Source organism: Bubalus kerabau, chromosome 17, assembly GCF_029407905.1.
Source record: "Bubalus kerabau isolate K-KA32 ecotype Philippines breed swamp buffalo chromosome 17, PCC_UOA_SB_1v2, whole genome shotgun sequence".
Taxonomy (NCBI): Eukaryota; Metazoa; Chordata; class Mammalia; order Artiodactyla; family Bovidae; genus Bubalus; species Bubalus kerabau.
In genome coordinates this window covers 52,345,116-52,372,990 of record NC_073640.1, presented here as the reverse complement: position 1 = coordinate 52,372,990, position 27,875 = coordinate 52,345,116, and the positions used below count along the sequence as shown (strand labels likewise).

Below are 27,875 nucleotides of genomic sequence, written 5' to 3'. Positions count from 1 at the left end.
ATGACAACCCACTCCAGTATTCTTGCCTGGAAAATCCCATGGTCAGAGGAACCTGGGCTACAGTCCATGGGGTCATTGGTCACAAGAGTCAGACAGGACTGAGCGACTCAACAACAGTAACAACTAAGGTAGTAAACATACGAAGTTAGGCGAAAGACACAGAATTTTAGGGTTGTGTTACTTCTGGAGGGGAATGGACTGGTCCTTCTTATCTGGTACACAGATGGCTCCTAAATTGGGTGGTTGGAGACATGGGTGCTCCTGACATATCTTTTAAAACATTTGAACTATTTTAATACAAGTTACATTTGTAAGAAGACGTGAACATCAAATGAGAAAAGTGAAGATGGTTAAGGTACTAAGCCCCATTCTCTACACTGCTCCCCAGCCCCACACCCAAGCCCTTAGATGAGCTACAGCGATTCTGAGGTTACTGCTAGGTGGACTCGAGGGAAAGGACCATCAGATGCTGGAGCCTGCAACCACAGGTCCTATTTAGATTTGTGGTGGGTTTGTTGTTCCACCACTCAGTCGTGTTCCAACTCTTTGCGACTCCATGAACTGCAGCATGCCAGGCTTCCCTGTCCTTTACCATCTCTTGGAGCTTGCTCAAACTCATGTCCACTGTGTCAGTGATGGCATCCAACCATCTTGTCCTGTCGCCCCCTTCTCAGTCTTTGCCAGCATCAGGGTCTTTTCTACTGAGTCGGCTCTTCGCATCAGGTGGCAAAAGTATTGGAGCTTGTTTCAGCATCCGTTCTTCCAATGAATATTTAGGGTTGATTTCCTTTACAATTGACTGGTTTGATCTCCTTGCAGAGGAATACTAATTTTCACTTAACTCAAGCATGAGTTAGATTTAACATTGTCAATCACATGGCAGTCTCTGTTCTAAAATTTCTGTCCAGTGTCTTCTCATACATTCAATAGTCTCTGGGGTGGGGAGTATCATTTTCTAGATGAGGCTTTGAGTCGAGCTGAGTTGAGTTCAGTCGCTCAGTGGTGTCCGACTCTTTGCAACCCCATGGACTGCAGCACGCCAGGCCTCCCTGTCCATCACCAACTCCCGGAGTTTACTCAAACTCATGTCCATTGAGTAACATGAGGCTTAAGTAGGACCATTATCTGCTGAAGACCCCACAGCAAGGTATTAAATGGGGTCTGCAAGTGACCCCACTTACAAACCAGAACACAAACAGACAGGACTTTGACCAAACAGTTTTTTATTGAAAGATCGTAACACAAAAGCAAGCTGGGGAAGGTGGGGAATAAGAAGGTGGGGACCCTCCCCCAGACTCTACTCTGATTCCCATGAATATCAGGGAGGGAGATAGGAACACAGAAAGGAAAATAAAAGAAATTCTGAACCACCAGGCTAGCCCTACTCCCGGCCCTGAATCCCAAGTCAGAGCCAAGGGCCAGGGAAGGAAAGAGGGATGCTCTCCATCTGTCAGATTATTTGCCAAAGTCCACTCTGCCTGCCTTAGGCCTCCAGGAGCTTCCCCAGGAAGCGGAGGTTGAGGATCTTGAGCTGTTCGTCAAGGTCCATGCGGACAATGCCATCCTCACCATCGATGCTCAGCAGGACACCTGTGGCTTCCCGATCCTCACCCAGGATCACCTTCACCTGCAGGGGGATAACACACGGGGTCAGGGGCCACGGCAGCAGCCCCACGCCCCCACGTCCCCTTGCCCTCCCTTACCTTGTTGTTCTTGGTGGGGGTGATGGGCTCCAGGTGTTCACTGGAGATGCTGACAACCTTCTCACTGTCCTTCAGGTACACAGAGCACATGCCTCCCTGGGGGTGGGGACAGCCTGGTCAGCCTGGCCAGCTCCCAACACAGGACTGATAATCCCCTGCCCTCAACGGACACAAGATCAGGACTCATTCTAAGAAGTCACTTTCCCAAGGTGACACAGGGGCAGGAAAGGGGAAGGCTGGGCCTGGTTCCAAGGCCTGAGGTCTGTGGTGTAGAGGGGATGGCGGGGCAGGGTGATCAGACCAGCAAGAGAAGCATCTGCATGAAGCTAACTTAGGGCAGAAGGGAGACTGCTGCTCAGGCCCCTCACTCGTGTCCCACACTGGCCTCAGCTTCACCCGACACTTGCTCCTCCTCCTGGGCCCCCTTCTCAAGGATGGCCCCAGGGTCCCCGGCCTGTCCATTTAGGCTCCTCCCTCCTTCCCACAGCCCAGTAGTGCAACCTGACCTCCCCCTGGGCTCCCAGCCCCTGATCCCGTCTCACCACACCTGATCCACCTATGACACAGCAACAAGTGAGTTAATTCCCAACCACACATCTGATCCCATCCCTGCTGAGATGCCCACTCACCAGTGTCCTCAGGACACAATCCAAGTTCTCCAGGCTGGCATGTAACCTGCTCTAGCCTCTCCTCTGGCCTCACGACTCACCTTCCCCCTTGACTCTTTAAGTTCCAGCCACAATGAATAGACTTCAACTGCCCACATATGCCAGGTTTTCCCTCCCCCGCAGGCTTCTGCACATGCCCTTTAGCTAGAGCACCCTCAGCCCCCTCCCTGCCATTTCCCTTGGCTTTCTCCTGTTCATTCTTCAGGTTTCAACGCAGACATTAACCTTCTCCCAGAAGCCCTCCTTGAACACTTATAAAGTTGGGTGAGGTGCCTCCCCAGGGTTCACATAGTTCCCCTTCCCCTCTGTGCTTCCCATATCCCAGCTCTGGCCATTCAGGCTGTCTGGGGACACGTCTGTCTCCCCCACAGGAATGTGAGATCTGTGAGGGTAGGGCTGGAGCTGTCTTCATCTCCAGTGTTTGTTTAATTAATTCAATTAATATTTACTGAAAGGCCAACAAAGTGTCAGTCCCGCATAGAGAAACTGGGGCTACTTAGGAAGAAAATACAGATCTGGTAATCAAAGAATCCCATATGGGTAAACTTTAAGCTTTTAGGCAGCAGGTAGATAACATGAAAAGGAATTACATGAACCCACAAGAGACAGACCTGGGACAACCCAGGTGTTGCTTTGAAGGATGAGTAGGAGTTAACTAGACAAAGAATGGAGGGAAGAGAGTTCTAGACAAAGGAAAGTAACGAGCAAAGGCCCTGAGGCTGAAGAGAATTCAGTGACTAGGAAGAATGAAGGGTCGGCAAAGCTGAAGCAGTGGGTGCCCATGGGGCATGGGGGTCTGGTGCTAAGCCAAAGCCTGGCACAGAGGAGCACTCAGTTCTTGTTACTGAACTGTCAAAAAGTAACCATACTCCTGGGTGCCAGTCACCAGATCTCCCAGGCTGATGGGGGCCATGAGCATAAAAGGTAGAACTCCCTGCCTTGTGAAATTTTGCACGCCAAACCTTTCCACATCTACGTCTCGAGCTATAAACGGCTACTGGAAGATGTGGATAGACAATAAGAAAAACAAACAACAACAATGAAAACCAGGACAAACCAGTAACCACAGAGACTGGGGGCCCCAAAGGAGAGGATGCCTGCCCACCCGCCAGCTGGGGCCTTACTTACCGTGACACTGCGGATGACACCTGTCTGCCCCACCACCTGTGTATCCAGGTAGGTGTCCCGCACCTTCACCTGGATGTCAGTGGTCACCCAGTCGCTGGAGTTCTGTTCAATGCCTGAGCCCGGCGTGTGCGGGTTATAGCCACCTGGGGAAGGAGCTCCAGGTGTCATCGGACTGTAGCCAACAGGGCTTGGGCTGGGGCTGGCCTGTAGGGAAAAGGGGATGCAGTTGCTGGGAACAGGTCATTTGGCCTGGGTGTCCCTACAGGCCCAAGGCCCATCTTAGCCCAGCACACTCAAGGGCGTGTAAGTTGACCAGTACCTGATATGCCATTGGCGAGGGTGTGGGGTGGTAGCTGGCTGGGGAGTGGGTATTCTGGTAGCCTGCTGGACTTGGCGCCACCTGGTGGTAGCTCTGAGGGCTGGGGCTGGGCTGGTAGGAGCCTTGCGGGGAGGGGGCCGCATAGGGGGAGAACTGGTCTGTGTTGTACCTGTAGAGACAAGGAGTGAAGCAGGTATTAGTTGGGGGCATTAGAAGGGGAAAGAAGAGACTTCCCTGGTGGTCCAGTGGTTAAGAATCCGCCTTGCAATGCAGGGGGCCTGGGTTCGATCCCTGGTCAGGGAACTAGATCCCACAGGCGACAACTAGTCCACATGCTGCAATGAAAGATCCCGCATGAGGCAACGCAGACCCAATGCACCAAATAAATAAATATTAGAAGGAGAGAAGGAGGTGATGGCAGTGAGGAGGTTTTGGCAGCGAGAAGGTTTTGGCAGTGAGAAGGTTTTGGCAGCAGCTGATAAGGGCTAGCCCCAATGGACTCACATGGCTGGTGTCCCTGGAGTCTGTGGGTTGTACTGTGGGTTGACCTGCGGGGACGAGGGGTCTGGGTAGCCAGGTGTTTGGGGGTTGGGGGTGCCCCCGTAGGCCTGTGGGGATGGGGTAGGCTCATCATCAAAGGCATACTCATATTCTTCCTCAGCCCTGTTGGGGAGAGAGGTCTGTTGAGAATGACTATGGTGATCACAACAAGGCAGCAAACGCCTCCAGGACAGCACGGAACACCAGGCAAAACAAGGCAACCTCATCCTCACAACAGCCCCATCCAGAGGCCTCTTTTTCACAGGTGGCCAGACTTGGGAAACAAGAGATGAGATTGCCCATCCAAGGTCATGCAACCAGCCACTTGAGGGCGGTCACACACTGTCTCCAGGCCCACGTCTTAATCCCAGATCGCTACTCGGATGGGAGCTGGGGAAATGACTTTGCCTCCAGCCCCAGCAAGGCCTACCCTCCTTCACATAACCAGCCTGGGGCTGGGAGCAGAGGACTCAGGGTAGGTCACACAGACCTGACCATTCCACAGACACGCAGTGGAACCATTCATGCACACGGGCACGCACACAGGAACACTCAGGGAACCCTGCCCCGGCCCCAGCTCACCGTGACGGTGTATTGGGGTTGTTTGGGTCCCAGGCCCCACTCTGGGCAGGAGTGCGGCTGCCGTCATGCAGGGGCGTCTGAGAGCCATAATGCGGGGTGCGGCTGCCTGGAACAGGAGAGAGATGTGTCCATCAGTTCTGTCCTGTCTCCAGACCCCTCCACATCACCCCCATCCCTGTCTGCTGGGAGTGCTCACCATCCTGGAGGGGCGTCTGAGAGCCGTACATGGGCGTGCGGGAGCCAGAGCCGTACATGGGCGTCTGGGAGCCATACATGGGTGTCCGCCCGTAGGTTGAGGCCATGCCACCTGGGCGCCGTGAGCCCCTGTAGACACAGAGAACAAGTGGGGTGAGCAGGGCCCTCGCGCCGCCCAACAGCCTTCCTCCCAGCCCTGCCCTGGCCCGTACACAGTGGTGAGGCGCTGGCGGTCCACTGAGATGGTCTGGCAGGTGGAGTGCAGCTCCACGCGGGCAGTGGACTCCGTGGCGTCCTTCACCACACCAATGTAGCCTGGTGGGGAGGCAGGAGGTCAGAGGGCGGGCTCTCCTCCCCCGCCCCTCCCCAGGCCTCCACACGGCCCCGCAGGTCACCTTTGTAGGGCCCCTGGGAGATGCGCACAGTCTGACCGATGAGCTCGTTGTCTCTCCGCCCTCGGCCTCTGCTCATGCCACCACCACCGCCACCTGGGCTGCCAAAGCCACCGCGCTGACCTGGGAAGGAAGAATGTCACCAGTCCCCGGTCCACCCCACCACATGCTGTACTGATAGCCAAGGTCCCTTCCAGCCCCCTCTTCGCCTGACTCCCCCCAACCTCTGGGTTAGGAGCCTCCTCTGGGGGCCCCCCCACCAGAGCCCTGGGCCTTCCCTTCACAGCCCTGACCGCCTTGGACTGTCACTGTTGGCAGGGGGTTGGGGGTCGGGTCTCCCCTGGGCTGTGAGTCTTACCACGTGCAGGCCGGCCCAGAGCAGATAGTGAGTGCAGGCTGAACTACATCCCTCCTCCACCCCCCAGACACATCCACACCCCAGATCCCCCTCACCTCCAGCACTGGGGTGCATTGGGCTGCTGATCCGGGGGCTCATAGGGGCGAAGCCTCCTACTGTGAAGTTGGTCACATCGCGAGGCTAGGGGGAGGGACAAGAAGTGAACTGGTAGCCAGGGCCTGAGTGACAGGTTGCCAGGCCCCAGACATCCGTCTGCTGTTTGAACCTGCCCAGCAGCCATCCCTCCCTCCTTCTGGTCACAATGGCTCAATTTCCCTTTAGGAAAACTGCCACCCCTATGCCACTGTGGGCCTGTCAATCAAGAGGCAAGGAGTGGGACTACCACGTGGTGGTCAGGAATTTAAACCCCTGGTGATATACAAACTGCAAGGCATGGGGATTCCGCATTCCATCTGCAGGGCCCTGAGGAGACCATCTCCTGACCCCAGCTCCCTAGATCCCACATCTGATTTCCTTTCGGATACCTGGTTCTGCACAATTTCCTACAAATCCCACCTCAGGAACTGTGCTGTCCCGAGACACGCATGGGGCGCCCCGACCCTTCCTTCAAGTCTCTGGCTTAAATGCTACCTCCTCAAGGAGCTGAGTCTGTCCTTAACGTCCTCTCTAAAGCAGCAACCCCCATACTCTCTATCTCCTTATCTTGGTTTATCCTTCATCATCAGCCCAAGTTGTACTGCGCATGCATTTATTTATCTGCTCACTCCAGAGCAGCAGCAGGACGGGTTTTTGTATTGCTCACTGCCGCAGCTCCAGTGTCAAACACCTAACAGGTGCGCAATGAAACTGAATGAATAAATGATTTGGTAGATAGATCAGAATCTCAAAGCCCTTTTTTTTTTCACAATTTGCCAAGGACCCGACACTGATATCTGCCCTCCTGTGGACATCAAGCCCATTTGTGTCACTCCTGAGGCCAGGGAAGACCAGAGAACTGAGCCAGATAGCCAGTAGACAGACACTGACATCTGCCCATCTGTCCAAATGGACACCAAACCCATCTGTGTCACTCCTGAGGCCAGGGAAGACCAGAGAACTGAGCCAGGTGGCCAGCAGCCAGGGTGCCACCATGCCCGCCTCACCTTCGAGCCCCCTGCCAGCACCAGGTGGCGGGTCTTGCAGACAAACATGCCGCCGTTCTCCACCAGTTTCTTGCAGTGCAGGAAGGCGAAGCTGCGGAAGAGATGGCGAATCTCGCCTTCCCGGCCCTGGATGGGGGAAGGACAGTCAGCTCGTGGCCACGCTCCATCCCAAATCTCTCAGCTGTAACAGATGGGACAAAGCTTATACTCACCGAGTGGGGGCCGTCAATGACCTTGACGATGTCTTTCACGTGGATATTATTCTGTTCTGAGTCCAGGGCCACGGCAAAGCGGTTGTCTTTCTTCCGGGTCACAGCCTGGTGCCTGACAGTAACCACCTTCCCATACATGTTCAGCACCTACGAAGGGACGGGAGGGGAACCGAGTGGCTGAGAGTGGAAAGGCGTCATGTGGGGCAGGGCTTCCCTGCAGTGGGATGGTTCTTCCTATGGGAGACTGTCCCAAGCTCTGCAGGATGTCTAGACTCCCTGACTCTGGGGCAGGTGATATTAGGAACCACCCCCTGGGCACCAGGTCAACCAAAAATGTCCCCATCATTCCAGAACACCCTCTAGAAGGAGACTCCATTCTGACTGAGCATCAGGGACCTGAGATGAGCAGAGGAACAAATGTTAACATAATAGTTAATGTCTATCCATCACTCTGTGCCAGACGGGTGCTAAACTCTTCACACAAGATTCCACTGAGGCCTCAAAATTTCCCTCTGAGGTGGGTGCTGTTACAGCTCCCATTTCAGAGGGAAAATCTCAGGCCCAGAGAGGGCAAGTTACTAGCTCAGAGTCACACGGCAGAATGTAAAAGAGCGGAGATGTGAATCCAGAGGCCGGGGTCCTAAGCATTTATACTCTTTGGCTGCCACATCCTCAGTGAAGGGGAGGAAGACACCAGCTGTACCCAGCCCTTAAGCCCAGCACCCAGTGCCCAGGTACATATCTGACTTCAGGGATTCAGTCACAGCTAATGAAGCATATGCCGCTGCTACTTCCTTTTCACTAGGTGTGATACTGAGGCACAGAGAGGCTAACTGACATGCACTTGCCCGACCGATGTCACACAGCAAGCCCCGCATGACAGAGCCAGGTCTGCACCCGGAGCAGTTTGGGTTCTCGGCCACCTTGCTCCGCCACCTCCCAGGATGAAGAGCTGGAGGGAGAGGAGGCCCCTGCGTGCAGCACACACACCTGGAAGGTCTCCCGCTCCAGTCGCACGATGACACCCACGGTCTGGGGGTCCAGCTGCACCAGCTCCCCCCATTCGTGCTGGCCCCCAACATCCACACCTGATGCCGTCTCCGAGCAGAGCTGCAGGTCCCGGGGGAGCACCTTCAGCTGTAGGAGATGGGAGTGGATGAAGCAGGGTCCACATGGCTCCGTGTACATCCACCCCGCTCCCAGCCCCCTACCAGCTACCTCGTGCATGGTGAGGTCAGAGAAGAGGATGACGAAGTTCTCCTCCACCCGCACGATAAGGCCTGTGTCGCCCTCAAACCGACCAGCAATCACCTTCACGTGGTCCCCCATCTTGAAGTACTTGCGAAGTTCCTGGGCTGGGAACTCCAGCATGTCCTGGGGATGGGGATGAGGTCAGCAAGCAGGTTAAGGAAGTCACCACAGACCATGTGCCCACCCGCCTTCAGATTCCACTCGTATTCCCAGAATGTCCGGGCCACAACCCACGCTAGGCTCACGCCCCCAACTGGAGACCACCTCAGGCCACTGGGACCACCCTCAGCCTGCCCCAGCCTGGACAAGCCTTAACCCTGCATAGAGATGGGCCATCCCCAAGACATATGACACCAGACTACAGAGACCTCCTCAGACCCACCTGGAGACAGCCTCACCTCAGACACACACCACTGGGCCTGGACAAGTGTCAGATGCACCCACCCCAAGCAAACTAAAACCAGTGAGCTCAGGAATGCTCCATGCTTTCATCATGCTCGCAACCCAGCACGCACACACAGGCGGTGCGGCCCCCACCTTGAGGTCCTCGTGCTTGGGCATGATGGTGATCTTGTTGCCGTCCACGCTGAGGATCTTGCCCTGCAGGTTGATGAGCTCGCCCTCGCACACCTCCACGTTGTCCCCGGGCTGGAAGTTGTGCTCCCGCTCCTTCCCTGCGGGGCAGACACAGGCTAACCTGGGGGCTGCGCACCGTGGGCCGCCCTCTCCTTGGGCTGGGTTACCGACCGTGACCCTCATACCTGTGCTTTCAGTCACCACCTCCAGGTCGATGCCCTCTGGCTGGTCCTCAAACTTCTCCAGCTCAGACAGTGTGGGCTTCACACCCTCTGTGATCTGAGTCCCAAAACCAGAGGAAGAGAAGGAAGCAGATGAAGGTCAGTGGCACAGCCCAGCTTAATGGGCTGGAAAGATGGTGAGGCTATTCTCCTGGGGATACTCCTTTGAGAATTACCTGGGACAAACCCAGATAACCCACTGCTCTGGGGCCTGGACTGCAGGAGGGAGAAAGCTGGGCCTCCCTGCTCCCTACCACCCTTAGCACAACTCCCTCTGGGACCCTTACCACAGCAGACATGGCAAAGCTCTTGAACAGAAAGCCCTTCCGGCTGTAACGATTCCCCTCGAAGATGAGGAAGTCACCGTCGGAGGCAACGTCACCCCCCAGGGATCTGGGATTTTGTAGGGGAGAGAAGAGGGCATTAAGAGGCTTGCTGGGCCTCAGTCTCCTCCGCTGGCAAAAGGGGAAGTGGACATGGGATGCCTGAGCCATCCCATCCCAAACACCCCCTCTGGGTGGGAGTGACCTCTCACAAAGCCCAAAGGCCCTGCCTCGATGGAAGGGTACACTGCTCCTGACCCTCTGCACTTTGCTGCCCCCTTCCCTGCTTTATTTTTAATGAGAGCTCATTAACACCCTCTGATGAGCCCCTGTTTGATACATCTCCCTAGAATGGCAGCTCCAGAAGGGCAGGGACCTAGCATCTTTTATTCAGTATTTTTTTTTTTTTTTTTTTTAATTCATTCAGTATTTACCCTACAATAGTGCCTGGCACACGGCAAGCACTCACTCAGTGAGTAGGAGCTAGACAAAGTATCAGACCATGCTAACGATTAACACTCACACACACGTGACCTCACTGACTCCTGTCCAAAGCCCGTGACGTCAGTAATATGACCCTCATTTCTCAGGCAAGTGAGAGAGTAAAGCTCAGGGAGGGTGCATGATATGGCCAAGGTGGCCAAGCCTATGAGTCTAAGAGTCAAGGTTCAAATGCAGGGGTTAGGACTCCCAAGCCTGTGCTTTAACTCTACTGGCCTGCACATGGGGTGGGGCAGGGGGACCCTCAGACCCTGCCCCATGCTGCTAGGGTGGGGAGGGAAAGCCTGTCCACTTCTCAAAAAGGGGAGCGTGCGGAGCAGGTTGGGTTCCGCCTGCCGACCATCTTCTCATGCACACGGTGCACCTAGGGAGAGGGGTTCGAGTGTGCTCAGCTGGGCAGGTCTGGGCACCGCGTCAGGCCGACGGCTGCGTGGAAGGGTCGCTCTGGTTTGTTCTCAAGAAGGGGATTTCCAGCTGGGGGGAGACCAGCGCTGTAAATGAGTCCAGTTCAGGCATGTGAAGTACTAACCTGGCCTGGCCTGGGGGCATCAGCCCAGCCTAGCAGATCAAAAGGCTCATTCTACAATCCAGCCTTTATCAGAATGAAAAAACTGGCTGTTCACATTTACGATGTGTTCCAGAGCAGGACCAGAGGGCAAGTGTCACTGGCTGCTTTTGTTTCTTCATCCTCCTTGCCTACCCTCCCCGCTGGAGCCCCCAGAAGCCCTGGGCGATGGAAACCCTGGGATGCTCCAGAGGTCCACTCAGCTGGGGAGGGGTAGGGGGACAGAGACGTCCTGAGCAGAAGGGGCTCTGTACCCCCATCTGAGGTGTCCAGGCATTAGGCAATCAGGAAAGAGACTATAAGGCCTGATGTGTCGATAAATCTCATTTCAATGCGTGACACCGTTCATCACACTGACTAGGTACCAAGTGCTATTTTGGGCACACACACACACATATTAATTCTTTTGAGTCTCAGTGCCATCCTAGGAAGCGGGGGTTACTCTTACTGATCTTTGCAGCAGAGGAAACTCTGAGGCACAGGTATGTTAAATAACTTGGCTAAGGCTATACTGCCAAGTTAACCACTCATAAACTAAACCCTCGATGGCTCTGGGAGCCCAGCTCTACAGGAGAATCTGCAAAGGGACATCCTACACCACAGATCTGGGCACCCAGCCCAGCCCCAGGACGCTCACCTGATCTTTTCTGCATCAAACAGCCTCTGTGGGGGCCGCTTAAACTTCTTCCTTTTGGCAAACCAGTCTTTCTGTGTAGGAAAAGAGGCATGGATGGGAAGGGTGAGGGACGAGGGCTTGGCCACCAGCAGGGATCAAGCACTCCCTCCCCAGTCCCAGCAGCACATCCCCACAGTACCAAGCTCATGCGGGCCTTGATGCGGTCGTAGTCGATGCGTGGGATCATCTTCAGGGAAATGGTGTTTTGACTGGGCTCCACGTAATCCACCTGAGAAGTCCGGTCGGGAGGTCAGCAGGGCCCCAGCCTTCCCTCCCCAACTCCAGACACAGGGAAGGCAAGGAGATGCCAGGAAGGGCCAGGGACAGAGCATGATGAGAGGAAATGAAACTGCTGGTAACTCCTCCAGATTCATTCTCAGCCTGTCTTCCCTCCAGCCTGAAATTAAGTACCCACTGACGACGTGACAACTCCACCTGGATGTCTACAAGGTCCGTCAAACCCAGCATAACCGCAGCTCATCTCCTGATTGCCTCCAAACCCGCTCCTCTCCCCACAGGTCCCCTCCATTCTTCCTTTTGCTCAGGCACACAACGTGGGAGGCATTCTTCACTCCTGTCTTTCTTTTATACCCACATCCAACCTGGAAGCAAACCTGGCAGCGCTGCCTTCAACAATTCTGACCTCTTCTCCCCCCTCTACTACTGCAACCTCGGTCTTGTCCACTGGCACCTGCAACCCAGACAGCAGTCTCCTCGACTGATTTCCCTGCTCCTGTGGCCCCATCCTGTCTATTGCAGGGTTTCCTTAGCCAGGTGATCCTTTGTTGTGAGGGGTTGTCCCAGGCCTTGTCAGACACTGAATGTTAGAATCAACTCATTTCCCAGTTAAAACCACCAGAAATGTCTCCATTCTATGTGAAAGGTTCCCTGGGGGTAACCCTGCTTGAGAATCAGTAGTCTGATCTCCATATAGTCAGCAGAGTAATCCTATTAAAATCCAAGCTTCCCTTGGAGCCTCCTATCTTACTCCGGTAAAAGGCAAAGTTCTTGGATGGGCTACAGGCCCCCATTGCCTCCCTGAGCTCCTCTCCTGCCACTCTCACCCTCGCTCACTCTGCTTCACCCATCCTGGCTCACATGCTGCTTTCTGCCACACCTCTTCCCCGAGAACTTCACATGGCTCACTTCCTCACCATCTTCAGATCATTACCTAACATTCATCCAACACCCACAGAAGATGGTCCTCCATTTCCTGTATTCACAACGAAGTCCAGACTCTGCTTCACCTGACCTGAGTGGGTTCTGCTTTCTGACTAATTAGAGGGCTGGAAAGGGTAAAGCATAGAGAAGGGAGGACAGAACAGAGAGCCCTGGCCTCCTCAGCTACCCCAGCCCAGCCCCAGGCACCTGAGCAATGTCATCCTTGTAGATGCCCCGCTTGAGGCGGACCCAGGATTTGGGTTTCAGGTTGGCCACCTCCTTCACCACTTTAAGGACATCCGTCATCTCCTTGATGGGCACCATCTGCTGGTTCCAGTAGCCAAGCCGCAGGTTGCCCACACCCTCGATGGCCTGCTTCACATGGGTCTGCTTGTAGGCCTCCACGTAGATGTAACCCTTCACGTGCTCAGGTGCCACTACCGATTTGATCTGCAGGGGCTGGAGGGCCAAGCCGGTGGGCAGAGACAGTGAGACGTGACTGCCAGTACCAGGAATGACTGCCACCTCAGCAAGCTCTCTTCTAGGGATTTTCCCACAGAAACATGTTGTGCAACGGCCCATCCCAAGGAGCGCACTGCAGTTATTATCACAGGAAAAGACGCGCTCAGAGGCTACTTTACACCTGCAAACGCCAACTTAAAAACTTGTTCAAATCAATAACCTAAATTTCCACCTTAAGAAAACAGAAAAGAAAGAGGAAATTAACCCCAAAGCAAGCAGAAGGAAGAAACAATAAAGATCAGAATGGAAATAAGTGAAACAGAGGTTAGAAAAACAATAGGGAAGACCACTGAAGGTGGTTGCTTGAAAAGATCAATAAATTTGACCAATCTTTAGCCAGACTGACCAAGGCAAGGAAAAAAAGAGAAAAAAACTCAAATTACCAAAATCAGGAATGAAAGAGGACACTACTAGCAACCAAACTTAAGAGAATTTTAAGGCATACCAATAAATCAACCTAAATGACAGGCATACCAATAAATCAACCTAAATGAAAGGCATACCAATAAATCAACCTAAATGAAAGGCATACCAATAAATCAACCTAAATGAAAGGCATATTTCTTTTTTGTAGAAAGACATAAACTACTACAACTGACTCAAAAACAAACAGAAAATCTTAATAGACCTATACAAGGTAACGATTTTGAACTAATAATCAAAAAACACACATGCACGCCCACCCGCTCACCCAAAGCCCAGGATTAGATGGCTTCACTGGTGAAATTTACCAAACATCTAAAAATTAACACCACTCCTTCACAAAAGCTTCCAAAAAATAGAAGGGGGACATTCCCAATCAGTCCTATGAATCCATTATTACCCTGATACCAAAACCTAACAGAGACAACATAAGAAAACTACAGACTAAATCTCTTATAAACATAGATGCAAAAACGTTTCATGAAACAGAACATCAAATCCAGCAAAATATTTTTATATCGTATGTGAATTACATTTCAATTTTTTAAAAAGCAACTAGATTGTTTGAGTATTGTTCCTAATAGCGAAAAATGGAAACAACTTTATAGTTCCTGGGCACAGAAAGATGATCATGGTGCTGAGAAAAGGCTCTCTGCAGAATGATATGTATATTATACCCTTTTATCTTTTAAAATACCTGTTAGGTATTAGATATTTTAATAATCATTTAAACATAGAAATTCAAGTTTTTATTCCATGTTTTCCTGGTTTTGACAATACACATACCCAAAATGGGGCTTCCCAGGTGGTGCTAGTGGTAAAGAATACACCTGCCAATACAGGAGACGTAAAAGACTTGGGTTCAATCCCTGGGTCAGGAAGATCCCCTGGAGGAGGGCATGGCAACCCACTCCAGTATTCTTGCCTGGAGAATCCCATGGACAGAGGAGCCTGGCGGGCCACAGTCCATGGGGTCGCAAAGAGTCACACAACTGAAGCGACTTAACAAACTGCACGTTTTTCAGTATGCAGGGAAGATGGTCTGGAAAGACACACAGGATTGTGTGCTCAGTCCCTCAGTCATGTCCGACTCTGCAACCCCATGGACTGTGGCCCGCTAGGCTCCTCTGTCCATGGGATTTTCCCCTCAAGAATACTGGAGTGGGTTCCATTTCCTCCAACAGGGGATCTTCCCAACCCAGAGATCAAACCCGCATCTCCTGTGGCTCCTGCACTGACAAGTGGATTCTTTACCACTGAGCCACCTATGAAGCCAAGGCACACAAACCAACAATCATTACTTCTGGAAAATGGGACTCGGGTATGGAGAGATTTTGGCTTTTATGATATACATGTACCATTTCAGTCCTATCTCAAATGAGGTTACTAGAATCTTCCCCAGGGCACAGAGCAGAAGTCTGAGCACATTTAAAATCACGATCTGCACATCTTGCAACTGTCCACTGGTCCCACTGACACACACCCACTGCCCCGGCAGGTAAAAGCAATGCACTTGGTCTAATACAAATTACACTCAGTGAGCAAGTTACCAGTCAGCACGCCTTGGTTCCAAAACTAACAATTACGCCTCTGAAAACAATGACATGTACTGAACACATGCTGTAGAACAAGCCCTGACTTAGAGTTGGACATGTTCAAAGATAACTTAATTCTAAAGATGCTGAGGTGAAAGCAAGGGGCACAGAGAGGGGAAGTGGCTCGATCAAGGTCATAGAGTGAGGAAGCCGCAGGGGCAGGATTCAAAGCTCAACAGTCTAAAGATAGATCTGTGCCCTTCCTGCAGCACCTGCGGCCCTGCACGCAGTCAGCATTACTTCATGTTTGTGCGCTGCGCGTAAGCGAGCCCTGACGGGCAGGGACCAGCTCTGGCATGGTCACTGCTGTACCCTCAGCGTCTCCGAAGGCTGGGAGCAGCCCAGAGGAGGGGCTCAGTGGACTCTGATAACACTGAAAAAGAGAAGGAGGGAATTCTCCTGACAGGCCTGTTCTGTGATGCACTTAGCCACAATGCCCTATGCTAGGACTCCCAGCCAAACAGTAAGAGGGTGACAGCTGCCCACCAGGGTTGGTGAACAGGAAGAACTCACTCTCAGGCAGAAAAGGCTCAGGAAGAGACATGGGTGACTTTCAGAGGGGTGCAGGGGCTGGGGAACCCTGCCAGAAATGCAGAGAGAATGAAGACAGCATCTCGACAGGCACAAAAGAATCCTTCAACCCAGAAAGGGGTCATTTTCTAGCTGAAGCAGCTCACTTAACAGGCAGTGCTGCTCAGCTGGGGTACCTGGTACCTCTGAACTTGTTCCGTCTCTCACCCCGAGGCTGCCTGCTTATCCAACTTACCGTGTCTGTGAACTGGTAGGCAATGAACTTGCGCATCAAGGAAATGGCTGTGGCCCGTTCCTCCCCAATCTGGAAGAATAAAGGCAGGCTTAAGAGAGATGACAAGACGGAGAACAGGACATAGAAAAGTGGGTAGGAGAGAGCAGCAAGGAAGACAGAGCCAGGGAGGGCAGGATAGGGGTATGGGATTAAGAGCTACAAACTACTATGTATAAAATAAATTAAAGCTATAAGCATACACTGCACAGCACAAGGGACATAGCCAATATTTTGTAATAACTACGAAAGCAGTATCTTTAAAAACTGCAAATCACTATGTTGTACACCTGAAATTTACATAATATTGTAAGTCAATTACACCTCAATTAAAAAAATAAAGAAAGACAGTGTCATTGTGCAAAAGATAAAGTAAGACAGCAGGAATTTTCCTGGCTGTCCAGTGGTTAGAAAGGACTCAGTGCTCTCACTTCCGGGGGCCTGGGTTCGATCCCTGGTTGAACGAAGACCGCACAAACTACACAGTGCAGTCAAAAAAAGAGAAAATAAATAAAACAGGAGAGAGAGAAGAACAAGAGAGATGGAGGAGTTAGAGAGCAACAGGCACAGACAGCAAGAAAACCTGGGAGAGACACTGAGGGAGGGAGAGGGGAGGGGTGAAGAGGGCGGGGCAAGGAGAGAGAAGGATGCAGAGGCAGAGGAAGAAGGACCAAGAGACTGACAGGTCAAGGAGACCCGGGGAGGACAGAGGGCGAGTTCCCTTGACAAGGCCGCTTCTCTGTTCCTCTGCCTTCCTCAGGCCATGAGGCCAGGGCACACACCTTACATTTGACAGTCCACAGATTGGGATCCCTGACAGGAGAGGAAAAAGAAGCCCTTTAGTAAATCTATCTCCTCATGGGAAACACACAAATCACCACACCCCACCCCTCTTCCTCTCCCTCCACACTCTCTCCCTCCTCCATCCTGCCATCCGCAGGCAGGGGAAGGAGAGAGAAAAGCACCAACTTGCCATTCCCTTCTTTCCCCACCAGCCACCACTCCGTCTGTGCAACTCTGTGACCTGATTCACTTCAGGGAGTGAGCCATGTGGGCACATCACCCCATAAAAATTCCCACCTAAGCCCTCCTGTCCCACCCTCTTACTTGACTCCTGGGAGCAGCTGCTGCTGGGTGATGTCATCCGAGAGCTCATCAGACCCTCCATACACCCTGGAGAGAGAGGGGCAGTCAGGCAGGAAGGGGGTCTGTCAGACCCCAACCCTTCTAAGGGACCACATGCTCCCAGCCCCAACCCGGCCCAGCACAAGCCCTTACGTCTCTCCCACAGATGATTTGGCGTATTTCTTCATGTAATACTCGCCCAGTTCTTCTTCTCGCTGGTCCCTGGAGTGTGTGAGAGAAAGTGAACGAGAATGGAAGGTTGCGCAGAGGAGGGTGGGCTGACCTGCCCCCAGATCTCCCCATGAAGCCGGTTTCACCCTTTCCCATCTCAGCTCACCTCCAGAGGTTTTGCAGGCGGCGAGCCCCAGACCGGTCTTCATCCAGGACAACATTGTCAATGTTGGAAGCTGCAAAGAAATGGGCAGACAGGGTGAGTAAGGGGAGATGAAGAGCGGGGGCCTGGAGAAAGCGGTGGGGGTTTGGGGGTCAGAGTTGGGTCCTGGGACAGGAGACACCTCACTGAGGAAACCCCCAACCCTCGGCCCCTGGTCTGGCCTGCTCAGCATCCTGCTCCCAGTGTCCTTCTTGGGGGTGGGGCCCAAGAGCTGGGGACACTCAGTTGTTCATAGCCACTCACAACCACTGTCTAAGCACACCCTGAACTCTGTCCCACGCCACTCACCCAGCCCCTCACCCCTGCACCCCACAACACTCACACATAAACACACACATACTTTCCCAGGCCAGATCTGGCCCCAGAACCCCCTACCTGTGGGCTCTGCATGAGTCAGAGCCCCCAGGGCTGGACAGGGGTCAGGGGTGAGGGAGGGTGCCACGGGCAGGAAGGAGAGATGTCAGGACATGGGAGGAGGGTGGGGAATCACACTTTCAAGCTCTTACCTTCAATCTCTTCTACTTGGAGGAAGAGGTGGTGGTGGTGGTGGTGGTGGTGGTGGTGGTGGTGGTGGGCGAGGGCAGACAAAGTATGAGCCAAATTATAGCAGCAAAATCAACCAATGGGTTGGGGACAGGGGAAGGGAGGGACACAAGAAGGTTGAAAATCAAAAGTAAAGGCCAGGCACTGGGTGGTTGGGGGAGAAGCCGAAATGTATGAGGCGCACAGAACGGAAAATAACAGGGAAGGGGTGGCACTGGCCCAAGAAGTGGGGGGTATCTTGGGATACAGCCTGCCCCCCCCAACCCCCAGAAGGGATTTACTGGGGCCCTGGGATCCCAGAGTCCTCTCCCCACAGCCCCCAACCCCCCAGCTCATGGGCCTAAAAGGAAAAGGGTGCAGAGCTGGTCTCTCTGGCAACGACAGAAAGAAGCAAGGTGAGGAGGTGAGGGGCAGGACAGTGCGGGGGGTGGGTGGGCTCTCAAGACCCTCTCGGCCACACCCCCGGCGGCCTCCCGGAGGTGGGCCCCCCTCACCTTTCTCCAGGATGTCCTCTGCTCCATCCTCCCACTGGTCCTCATCCTCGTACTCATCGTCCACATCTGAAACGGAAACGCCAAGTGCTCAGCGGTGCAGCCAGGGCAAAGGTGACCTCATCACACCAGCTCCCAGAAGGTATCTCCTCCGGGCACTGGCTACTATGGACCCCCAGCTTCCAGATCAGGACCCTGAGACTTGGACAGGCGAGGCTCCCGCCCAAGGCCTCAGAGCTGCTTTAAGCCCCAGGGACAGTCTCATGTGTGGATCCACCTGATTCTAAAAGTCATCCCTCCCTCCCACCACCCACAGATCCATTTTAAAAACAAGATCCAAATAAGCAAGCAAAAAAGTTCCCTCCTAACTATTAAGGGAAGACTGGTACATAGTTTTTTGTTTTTTTTTAAGACAGGATTCATGGTTTGTTGGTTTTATTATTATTCTCTTACATTTCTAACAGCCAACACTTAATGAGAGGGTCCCAGGTGCTCTGCCCCTCCTCTGAGTACTTGCCAGATTCCTCACTGAATCTTCCTGGCCACCCTAAGGGAGGTACCACCATCCTTCTAATTTCACAGTAAGAGAGACACACACAGGTGGTCATCTAACTTGTCCAAAGGCTCTCAACTGGTACCTGAGAAGCAATCTGGCTCCAGGATCCATGCACCTAACCTCTTCGTTACATTATGTATATTCTTTTGTATGTATTAAATACTACACTAAAAACTTAACATGGCAAAAAATTCCAAAGTGTACAGAAGAGGTAAGTGTTAAGTGAGTCTCCCTCCCATTTCTAAGCCCTTTCAGTCCCCTTTCCCAGATGCAACTGTGCGACCAGCTTCTGTTCTAGAGATAATCTGGCCGCACCTAAGAAATGCCTATAAACCCCCCACTGCTATTTTCCTGCCACACAGTTTTTAACCCACTCTTTCTTTAAGCAATAAGACTAGCTTGGAGCTCTTCCACAGCAGCACGTGCCTCACGTGCTACCTGATTATCGGCCCTGTAGTTCATTATGCTGTCGTCGTTTAGCTGGTAAGTCAGGTCCGATTCTTTTGCAACCCCATAAACTGTATCCTGCCATGCTCCTCTGTCCATGGGATTTCCCAGGCAAGAATACTGAAGTGGACTGCCCTTTCCTTCTCCAGCGGATCTTCCTGACCCAGGGATCGAACTCGCGGCTCCTGCATTGCAGGCAGATTCTTTACTGCTGAACCACCAGGGAAGCCCAGAGTTCATTATACCAGGCCCTAATCAAGAGTGCACGCTGAAGTCACCAAACATTTGCAACTGCACACCAGACTGCAGCAAGCATCTGTTCTCGTATCTTTCGGTACCTGGGGGTGAATTCCTCAGAGGGAATTGCTGGTTCTAAGGGTCCCTGCATGGTGAATGTTAATGGGCACTGCCACATAGCTTTCCCACAGGCAGTACCCAGTGACACTCCCACCACCACCAAGTGGGTGTCTCTAGCGACCACCATCTGTGTCAGATGGCAAGTTATCCACTCTCTTGATCTGAGTCCATCTGCTAAGACCTTTTCTCTAAGCAAGGACTCCTTCCCCCTCAGCCTTTGAGAAAAGGCCTGAAGCTCTCTGAGAACCAGGAATACCCAGGGCATCTCCTGCCCTTCTGTTCCCTGGTTTCCTCTCCAGTAAGAGGGTCCCAAGAAAATGAGGGGTGGCGTTCCAAGTCACTCCCCTTTGCCTGGGCATAGGCAACAAGCACAGGGACAAGCATCGCTTGTACAGATGGCGGGAGTATCAAGTAGTGGGACCTTTCTGGGAGCTTATATTTGGCCAAAGGTATCAAAAAGCTTTAAAAATATATGTATCCCTTTGTCCAGCAGTTTGACTTAGGGATTTACCATGTAGAAAATCTGCACGGTCTATGTTAGATGAAAAAACTGCACCTTCATTTTCACTAATCTCTAAGTATTTACATCCATCATGAGCAATGGCAACAAACCACAGCAGTGTTAAGCAGTGAAGTCTGGTACTTTCATAGCACAGTACAACTACAGATACCTCAAAATATTACTCACAGTCATTGCTACTTCAAAATTAGATTCTTAACAGATCCTCCATTAAACCTTGCTTTTTCAATATGCTAAAAAAACAGCACATACATCACAGTGTTTTTTTTTGGCTGCATTGCACAGCATATAGAACTTCCCCAATTAGGGATTGCACCTACACTCCCTGCAGTGGAAGTGCAGACTCTTAACCATTAGCCCACCAAAGAAATCTACATTACAATGTTCTTTTAATATTTAGATACCGTATTTCACCATAATTGTTTTCTTTGGAATCCTATGTACTTTTTTTTTTAATGCGTTTCACAACATGATTCTGAGACGGGTCGGGGACTCACATTTCCATAGGCTTCAGCAGACTCTAAAAGGGGCCACAGCACAAAAAAAGATTAAGAACCCCTAGCCAAGGTAATAACTTGCATATGTGTGTTTAAATATATATGAAAATATTCATGGTAATGCTGCTTACACTACTGAAATTTACATACAATTTCAACATCCACCAAGAGACTGGTTCCATAAAGCATATTTTAGAATGGAACACTAAGCAGCCGTCAGAAAAAACATATTTCTATGATGATGATGCTAACAGTTAAAATTTATTAAGGACCTGCCAAATGTTCAGAAAACTTTCCTTACATTTAACTCATTTAACCTAAGCTATCTACAGCATATACACCTCCACAATCGTTGAACAGAAAAGCAGTTACAGAACAGTAGATATGATGTGGGCCCACATAACGTGAATAAATAACAGCCTTGTTTTCTAAGGGCTTACTGCAAGCTGGCCATTACATTTTGGGTTGACACCAACTTGATGTGCTTTACACGCTTCATCCCCCAAATCCCTGAAAATATTCCTGCTGAAGTAGGCAGACCTGCCTGCTGCCTTGTACAGAACAGCAGAGAGGCTGAGAGAGACAGGCAGCCGCTTGCCCAGGGCCCCTGGGGAAAAGAGCAGAGCCAGGCCAGGATCTGTCCGCCTCCGCTGCCCTGTCCAGCTGCCTACTTCTACGTCACCTGTGCTTTTCAGGACTAGCACGACTATCGTTAGTTTTTAAAAACATGACAATGGTATTTTAATTCTGTGTTTTAAAAGGATCTATTTTACAGGTTATTCAGAGGAATATTTGGGGGTAAAATTATGTATTTGAGATTTGCTTCAACGTCTTCTGGTAGTGGGTGGGAGTGAGGAGGAATACACAAAACAAGCGCAGCGTGGAGCTGTTCACCACCGCTGGCACACAGGGCACTGTAGACTACTCTACCGTTGAGTGTCTGACATTTACCAAACAAGTATAACACACTGGAGAAACAGAACCGAAGGTGGAAGTCCAGCGTCCGCCCAGCACTCGCCGGCCCTGTCACATACCAGCCTCATCCAGAATGAAGCCGCCGTGGCGGGGTTTCTTGGGGGGCCGGTCGTCATCTTCCTCCTCCTCTTCCTCATCATACTCTTCCTCCTCTTCCTCCTCCTCTTCCTCCTCGGGCTCTTCCTCCTTCTCACTGCCCGCTGCACTCCGCCGCTCCTCCTCTACCTGCAGGATCGGGGGGGTTGGGGAACCAGTGTTCTGAACCCCCCAAATCCAGACACCATGCTCTCCATCCCTAAATCTGACCTCAGCTCTGCCTGGCTGATCACCGCCCCCTCTGCTCTGTGAACACGCCCTTCCACCCTGGCCGGGCCTCCCTAGTAGCCATCCTATCTCAGTGACGGCATCACCATCCACCCAACCAATACCTAGGAGCCGACCTGGGCTCCCCCTCCCCTAGACCTCCTTGCTAGCCTCTGCCGAGCCTCTGAACACTCTCTCTCCTTTAGGCTTGATCCTTGGTTCCTGTCTTTCTCTATACCACGACTCCCCCAGGCCATCGCATCCACTCCCTTGGCTGTGTCACTGTGACAATGACTCCCAGAGCTGTTTCCAGTCTACACTGCTTGCCAAGGTCATTGATCACCTGCCATAGCTAATTCTGTGGACAGTCTCTGGTCCTTACCCGTAAGACTTCTCACCCCACTGACTTCTCTCTGCCTAGGGAAATGCTCTGCCCTTGGTATCTGCCACATCACTCCTGGTTTTTCTCTAACCTCTCCACCTGCTCCTCTGCAGGCTCCCCTTACTGGGCTCACCCCTCAAATGCTGGTGTCAATCATCAGGGTTCAGCCAAAGGCCCACTTTCCTTCTCCCTCTATGCACTCTCTCTCTGGCCCTTTTATCTTCCACGATCTCACTGCTTGTCTCTGTAGATGACAACCCCATCCGTCTCCAGTCCCCAACTTTCCCCCAAAACTAGACACCCTCATGTGCTACCAGCCTCCTGGATACCTTCCCCCGATGTCATCTGAGCCCTTCACATCCACCATGTCACGAACTGGCTTCAGGGTCTTTCCCTAGACCCGTGCTAGCCTCCTCTAGCTCCCACTAGGCACCAAACTCTTGATCTTTCTACTTTCTGAACATTATCTCTCTCTTCGATCTATCCCTTCTCCCTCCCCAGAGCCCCCTAGCCTGGGCCAGAACACTGCCCTCTAAAGTTGAACCTTTGCCCCAGCCTCCTTTCCTGTCTCTTGACCTCCAATCCCTCTTTTCATACAAATCACAAAAGGAAATGATTCATACCAAACAGTGTCCTCAAACATTAACCTTTCCCTCATTAACTTCATGACTTCTCACCATCTCCACATCAGAACAACCAATTTGGTATTTTTCTTTAAATTCACTGGAAATTTTACTGAAGAGGCACTTCTTTTGCTTTTAAACATTTCAGAAGTTAAAACTCTAAAGGTTAGCTTGTTATAAATAGGGCTTCCCTTGTGGCTTAGCTGGTAAAGAATCCACCTGTAATGTGGGAGACCTGGGTTCAACCCCTGGGTAGGGAAGATCCCTGGGAGAAAGGAAACGGCTACCCACTCCAGTATTTTAGCCTAGAGAATTCCATGAACTATCCATGGGGTTGCAAAGAGTAGACAGGACTGAGCAACTTTCACTTCACTTGTTATAAATAACCATAAAAAAGTAACCATAAAATTAAAAGGAAAACAATGTTAACTAAGTTCCAACATGATTGGAACTTGCCTGTTGCCTCCTGCAGGCTAAGCCTAAAGCCTGTTCTCCCTGCCAAACACAGAGACTAGCAAATTTCAGAAAGGTGTTCAAAACACAGTAGCACTAAAGTGAAACTTTCTCCATGACCCAATTAAAAGATAAGATGTGCAAATAAAAAGGAAATAACTGTCTTACTAAATGATTCAATGTGGGTTCAGGTCTTATTTTTATTCCATCTAAAAGCACTTCTCATTACTCCCCAGCTGGAAAGCATCTACAGTCTTGGGAAACTATGATCTAAAACATCAATCTGATCATTTAGTCCCTTGCTTAAAACAGCCAGGGCTCCCCACTGCCCTCAGGTAAAGACCCAGCTCCCCAGCTGCCTGGTGTGTAAGTGGACATTGTGCCCACTGCCCCTCCTTCTATGCCACATCCCCAGGCTGCCCTCCTAAACACCAGGTCCAAACTCACTGAGCCTCTTACAGCATGCTCTCCTAGCACAGTCCACCATCCGTCCTCAGCACAAAAGCCATCTTCCTCTGCCTCTCACTCATACTTCTATCAAAATACTCTTTCAGGAAGTGATGCTTGCCCTCTCCCCACCAGGGAGAGTCAAGCACATTCTCTAGGCTCACAACCCTCTGGGCTTCCACCATCACAGCCCTGACCACGTGAGCTAGGTCCCTGAGTGAAAGGCCCAAGATAGCTCAGACACTCCTAGGTCCTCAACACCACCCAGCCCAGGGCTGGGAACAGAAGATGACTTTAAAAATACAGCTGACCCTCAGATAACACGGAGGTTGGGACTCTGACCCTCTATGCAGTCAAAAATATACACATAACTTACTGGCAACCCTCCAAATACAGGGTTTCTCAGTATCCACCATTATAAATCTCGCGATTTAACCCATTTTGGACCTGGGGTATAATATACCATTGAAAAAAAAGTCCACATAAAATTGGACCCAAGCAATCCAAAACCATTGTGTTCAAGGGTCAATTGTATTTGTTTAAAACAGAATTCTGACTAGCCCATAGTATCCCTTATTTCAACTCAAATCAGGACCACAGCCTGATTTCCAGGAACTCTGCATCATCGCCCTGGGGCAGTTCCATGAGTTTTCTTTCCAAACCTGGCTCCCATTCTCTGAGGAGACAGTTCTCACTATTATCTCTGTTACCTCAGGGCTTGAACATGCTCTGACACAGTCCATCCTCAGCATGCCCTGGAGTAACCATTGGCTGATAAACTACCTCAACACAGGGCTCATGAGGGAGACTGTGATCCTAACATAACAGGAACTCAAAGAACACTTGCTGAATGGATGAATAAGAAGGTCATTCAGGGACTTCCCTGGTTAAGACTCTGTGCTTCTACTGCAAGGGGTACTGGTTTAATCCCTGGTGATGGAATTAAGCTGAATAATAAACCAGATAACTGCCTCAACGGTGGCTCATTATTTGCCATCTCTAGCTGTCTATCTAGGGCTTCCCTGGTGGCTCAGATAGTATAGAATCTGCCTGCAATGCAGGAGACCTGGGTTTGATCCCTGGGTTAGGAAGATTCCTTGGAGGAGGGCATGGCAACCCTCTCCAGGATTCTTGCCTAGAGAAGGACAGAGGAGCCTGGTGGGCTACACAGAGTCCATGGGGTCGCTGAGTCGGACATGACTGAAGAGACTCAGCACACACACACCCCTGTGTATTCACAGGAGCCAGTCCTTTAAGGACCATGTCAACACCTGGCTGTCTAAAAAGTCCAGCCAGGGAACTTCCCTGGTGGTCCAGTGGTTAAGAATCAGCCTCAAAAAAAAAAAAAAAAAAGAATCAGCCTCACAAAGCAGGGCATGCAGGTTTGATCCTGGTCAGGGAACCGAGATGCCACATGCCAGGGAGCAAATGAGCCCAAGTGCGGCAACTCCCGAGCCTGCAGCGACGGACCCTACGTGCCACAACTAGAGTCCACGCCGCAACAAGAGAAGCCCTGCGAGCCACAACCAGAGAAAGCCTGTGCCACAACGAAAACCCAGCACAACTAAAATGAAAATATAAAGCCCAATCAGGCCCATCTCGGGAGGTGAGGAAAGCCCTCACACTGCTCTCCTTGCCTTTCCTGGTGAGAGCAGGTGAGCCTGCAGGTGACTTAAAAGACCAATGTGGGAAAAAAAAAAAAAAGACCAATGTGGAGGGAAAAAAAAGCCCGATGTGGTGTTAGGGAAGTGAGACTTGCACAGTACAAACCACACTACCTCAGCCAGGCAAAGGAACTGGGGATCCTGGTCTCATTACCAGCCGGCTTTAACCACAAGCTCAGTGTCTTGAAGCCATGAGTCAGAGGACCAAGGACCCAGTGAGACAGCTTGAAGGAAAGGCCTTTCTTGTCATCTTCCCATTGGCCCCATTCCTATTCTGGCAAGCTAAGGACTCCTCAAAGAGCATGACAAGGATTGACAATCAAATGCCTGCAAGAGGGCAAACAGGAAACATAAGTAAATGAGGCAGTTCAAGGGAAGCCTATGGCACTCTCCATCTAGCTGATGTTTTCCAGAACCCAGGTTATGAAATTTTCCTTTTCTTAAATCTGCATGATGACAAATGGCAATTAATATACTCTGGGAAGTAGAGAAATTCCCAGTTTTAACGGTGGGTGTCAGGATTTCCCTTATGGTCCAGTGGTTAAGACTTCGAGCTTCCACTGCAGGGGGCACGGGTTTGATCTGTGGGCAGGGAACTAAGATCCTATATGCCATATACAGTGAAAAAAAAGATGGGGTGGTGCCACTTTTTGAGCAAAGAACTGCTGTAGGCCTCACCTGATTTTTACATAAAATTTTTTACAAGTGTTGCAACTAACTTTAACAATAAACTGGCATTTCTGTAATCACAGTGTCATCTCTTTGTTAGTCTGTAATCATTGCCTACTAAATGCAAACTCTGTGAAAGCAGAAATTTGCCTTGCTCCACTCTCCCTAACACCTAGGAAGTCTCTGGAACAGAGCAGAAGGTGCTCAAATATTCATTTGTTCAACAAATGAATAAATCAAAAATAAATAAGAGGCTAACAGCAGAATAAAAGAATAGCTACAATCAGATATGTCCCAGGAAATGTCTGTATTTGGTTCCTAAACACTGACATTCAACAGACCCAAAGCCACAGTGATCTTTTCAAAATATTAGATCATACGCCTCCTTTGCTCAAAAACTTCTCATGGCTTCACCTCACTCGGTTAAGGATAAATTCCTCGTTGCAGCCTTTAAGATCTGACATGATCTGGTTCCTGTTAGTGCTATGCTGCTCTCTGACACAGGCAAACTGGACTCGTTAATTTCTGACCACCACAGACATGCTCCCAACTTTGCACTTGCTCTTCCCCCTTATGGGAACACTCTTCCTGCATATGACATGACTCACTCCATCACCGCCAAACGTCACCCTCCCAGGTGCACCATGGTCCTACTGAAAGTTCAACCAGGACTCCCTAGTCCCCTTCTCTTCTCTACGTTTCTCCAGTGTCTTCTAGCTTAATAAATGACTTACTGATCAGCTATGTTTGTTTACCTTCACCAGAGCAATGAAAGATTTTTTTTAAAAACCTGCTTTGCTTACTGGTTTAGCCCAAGGGTTAAGAATTGTGTCTAGCATGTAGTAAACACTAAAGGTATATTTCGCCAGTGACTGAGCCTACCTAAAAATAAACACTAATATTTCTTATTATATGTCAAACATCACTTGCTATCTCATTGTACCTGGACTATCCAAGGCCTCCAGCACCTGCGCTTCTGCTTGACTTGGGCTTGCCTATTTCTCTCTCTCTCCCTCCCGACAACCTGTAAGTTCCCAGAGACCAGAGCTCGTCCTGATCCTCTCTAAGCTCCCAGAGGAGCCGTTCTGCCCTGGTCCTGTCCCCAGGCCCCAAGTCTCCCCCAGCGTCCCAGCCACAGACCTCGGCCTCCTCGCCGTCACTGCTGCGCTCGCTGTCCTCCTCCTCGGAGAAGTTGCTGTCCTCGCTGTCCGACATCTTCTGCTCGCAGGGAAAGACAGCGGCCTCAGCGAAACCCCCAGTTCGGAATCCCACCCCGAGCCTCAGTTTCCCCCAGGGTTCCAGGGAGAAGAAAAACCCCTAAGCGCACTTCCGGCAGCCTTGTTCTGGTAACCGTGAACTCGAAAGAGAACCCTCTCCCCCACGCCACCTGCCATACCTCCCGAGCTCCTAATACAGTCTCTACGCCTCCCTGGCCTCCAGTAACCGCCTGGCCAGCTACCCCGGCCACCAACCCACCCGCTCACCGCTCTAGCGAGTCTTTAGCCTTCGCTACCAGCTGCTGTTCACACGACGCCTAACAGGGATTGACGTGCTCTCTCGCGAGAACCTACCTC

General features: G+C 51.3%; 1 protein-coding gene across 2 annotated transcripts; it reads right to left on the bottom strand.

Moving 5' to 3' along the window:
• Nucleotides 1-1,206: 1,206 nt before the first annotated feature.
• Nucleotides 1,207-27,875, bottom strand: SUPT5H (SPT5 homolog, DSIF elongation factor subunit). 2 transcript variants are annotated; one of them, XM_055551977.1, is made up of 30 exons: nt 27,786-27,875; nt 27,442-27,519; nt 21,820-21,985; nt 18,412-18,477; nt 17,881-17,892; nt 17,318-17,387; nt 17,134-17,202; nt 16,963-17,028; nt 16,638-16,668; nt 15,820-15,888; nt 12,721-12,972; nt 11,492-11,581; nt 11,314-11,384; nt 9,575-9,680; nt 9,252-9,345; nt 9,028-9,164; nt 8,458-8,613; nt 8,230-8,376; nt 7,240-7,386; nt 7,028-7,153; nt 5,981-6,065; nt 5,531-5,650; nt 5,348-5,450; nt 5,137-5,264; nt 4,941-5,046; nt 4,323-4,481; nt 3,819-3,987; nt 3,500-3,703; nt 1,704-1,799; nt 1,207-1,627 (listed from the first exon to the last, which is right to left on the bottom strand). In XM_055551977.1, the coding sequence occupies exons 2-30, from the start codon at nt 27,514-27,516 to the stop codon at nt 1,484-1,486; spliced, it is 3,264 nt and encodes a 1,087-aa protein (XP_055407952.1). In that variant the 5' UTR covers nt 27,517-27,519; nt 27,786-27,875; the 3' UTR covers nt 1,207-1,483. The 2 variants fall into 2 exon arrangements, with proteins under 2 accessions (XP_055407952.1, XP_055407953.1); XM_055551978.1 differs by lacking the exon at nt 27,786-27,875 and adding an exon at nt 27,698-27,716.

Coding starts and splice junctions, on each gene's coding strand:
- SUPT5H (XM_055551977.1), bottom strand. CDS start 27,516: ATGTCGGACAGCGAGGACAGCAACTTCTCCGAGGAGGAGGACAGCGAG. Junction 12,973..15,819: donor CCTACCAGTTCACAGACACG/GTAAGTTGGATA, acceptor TTGGCCCTCCAG/CCCCTGCAGATCAAATCGGT. Junction 3,988..4,322: donor ACTCCAGGGACACCAGCCAT/GTGAGTCCATTG, acceptor TTGTCTCTACAG/GTACAACACAGACCAGTTCT.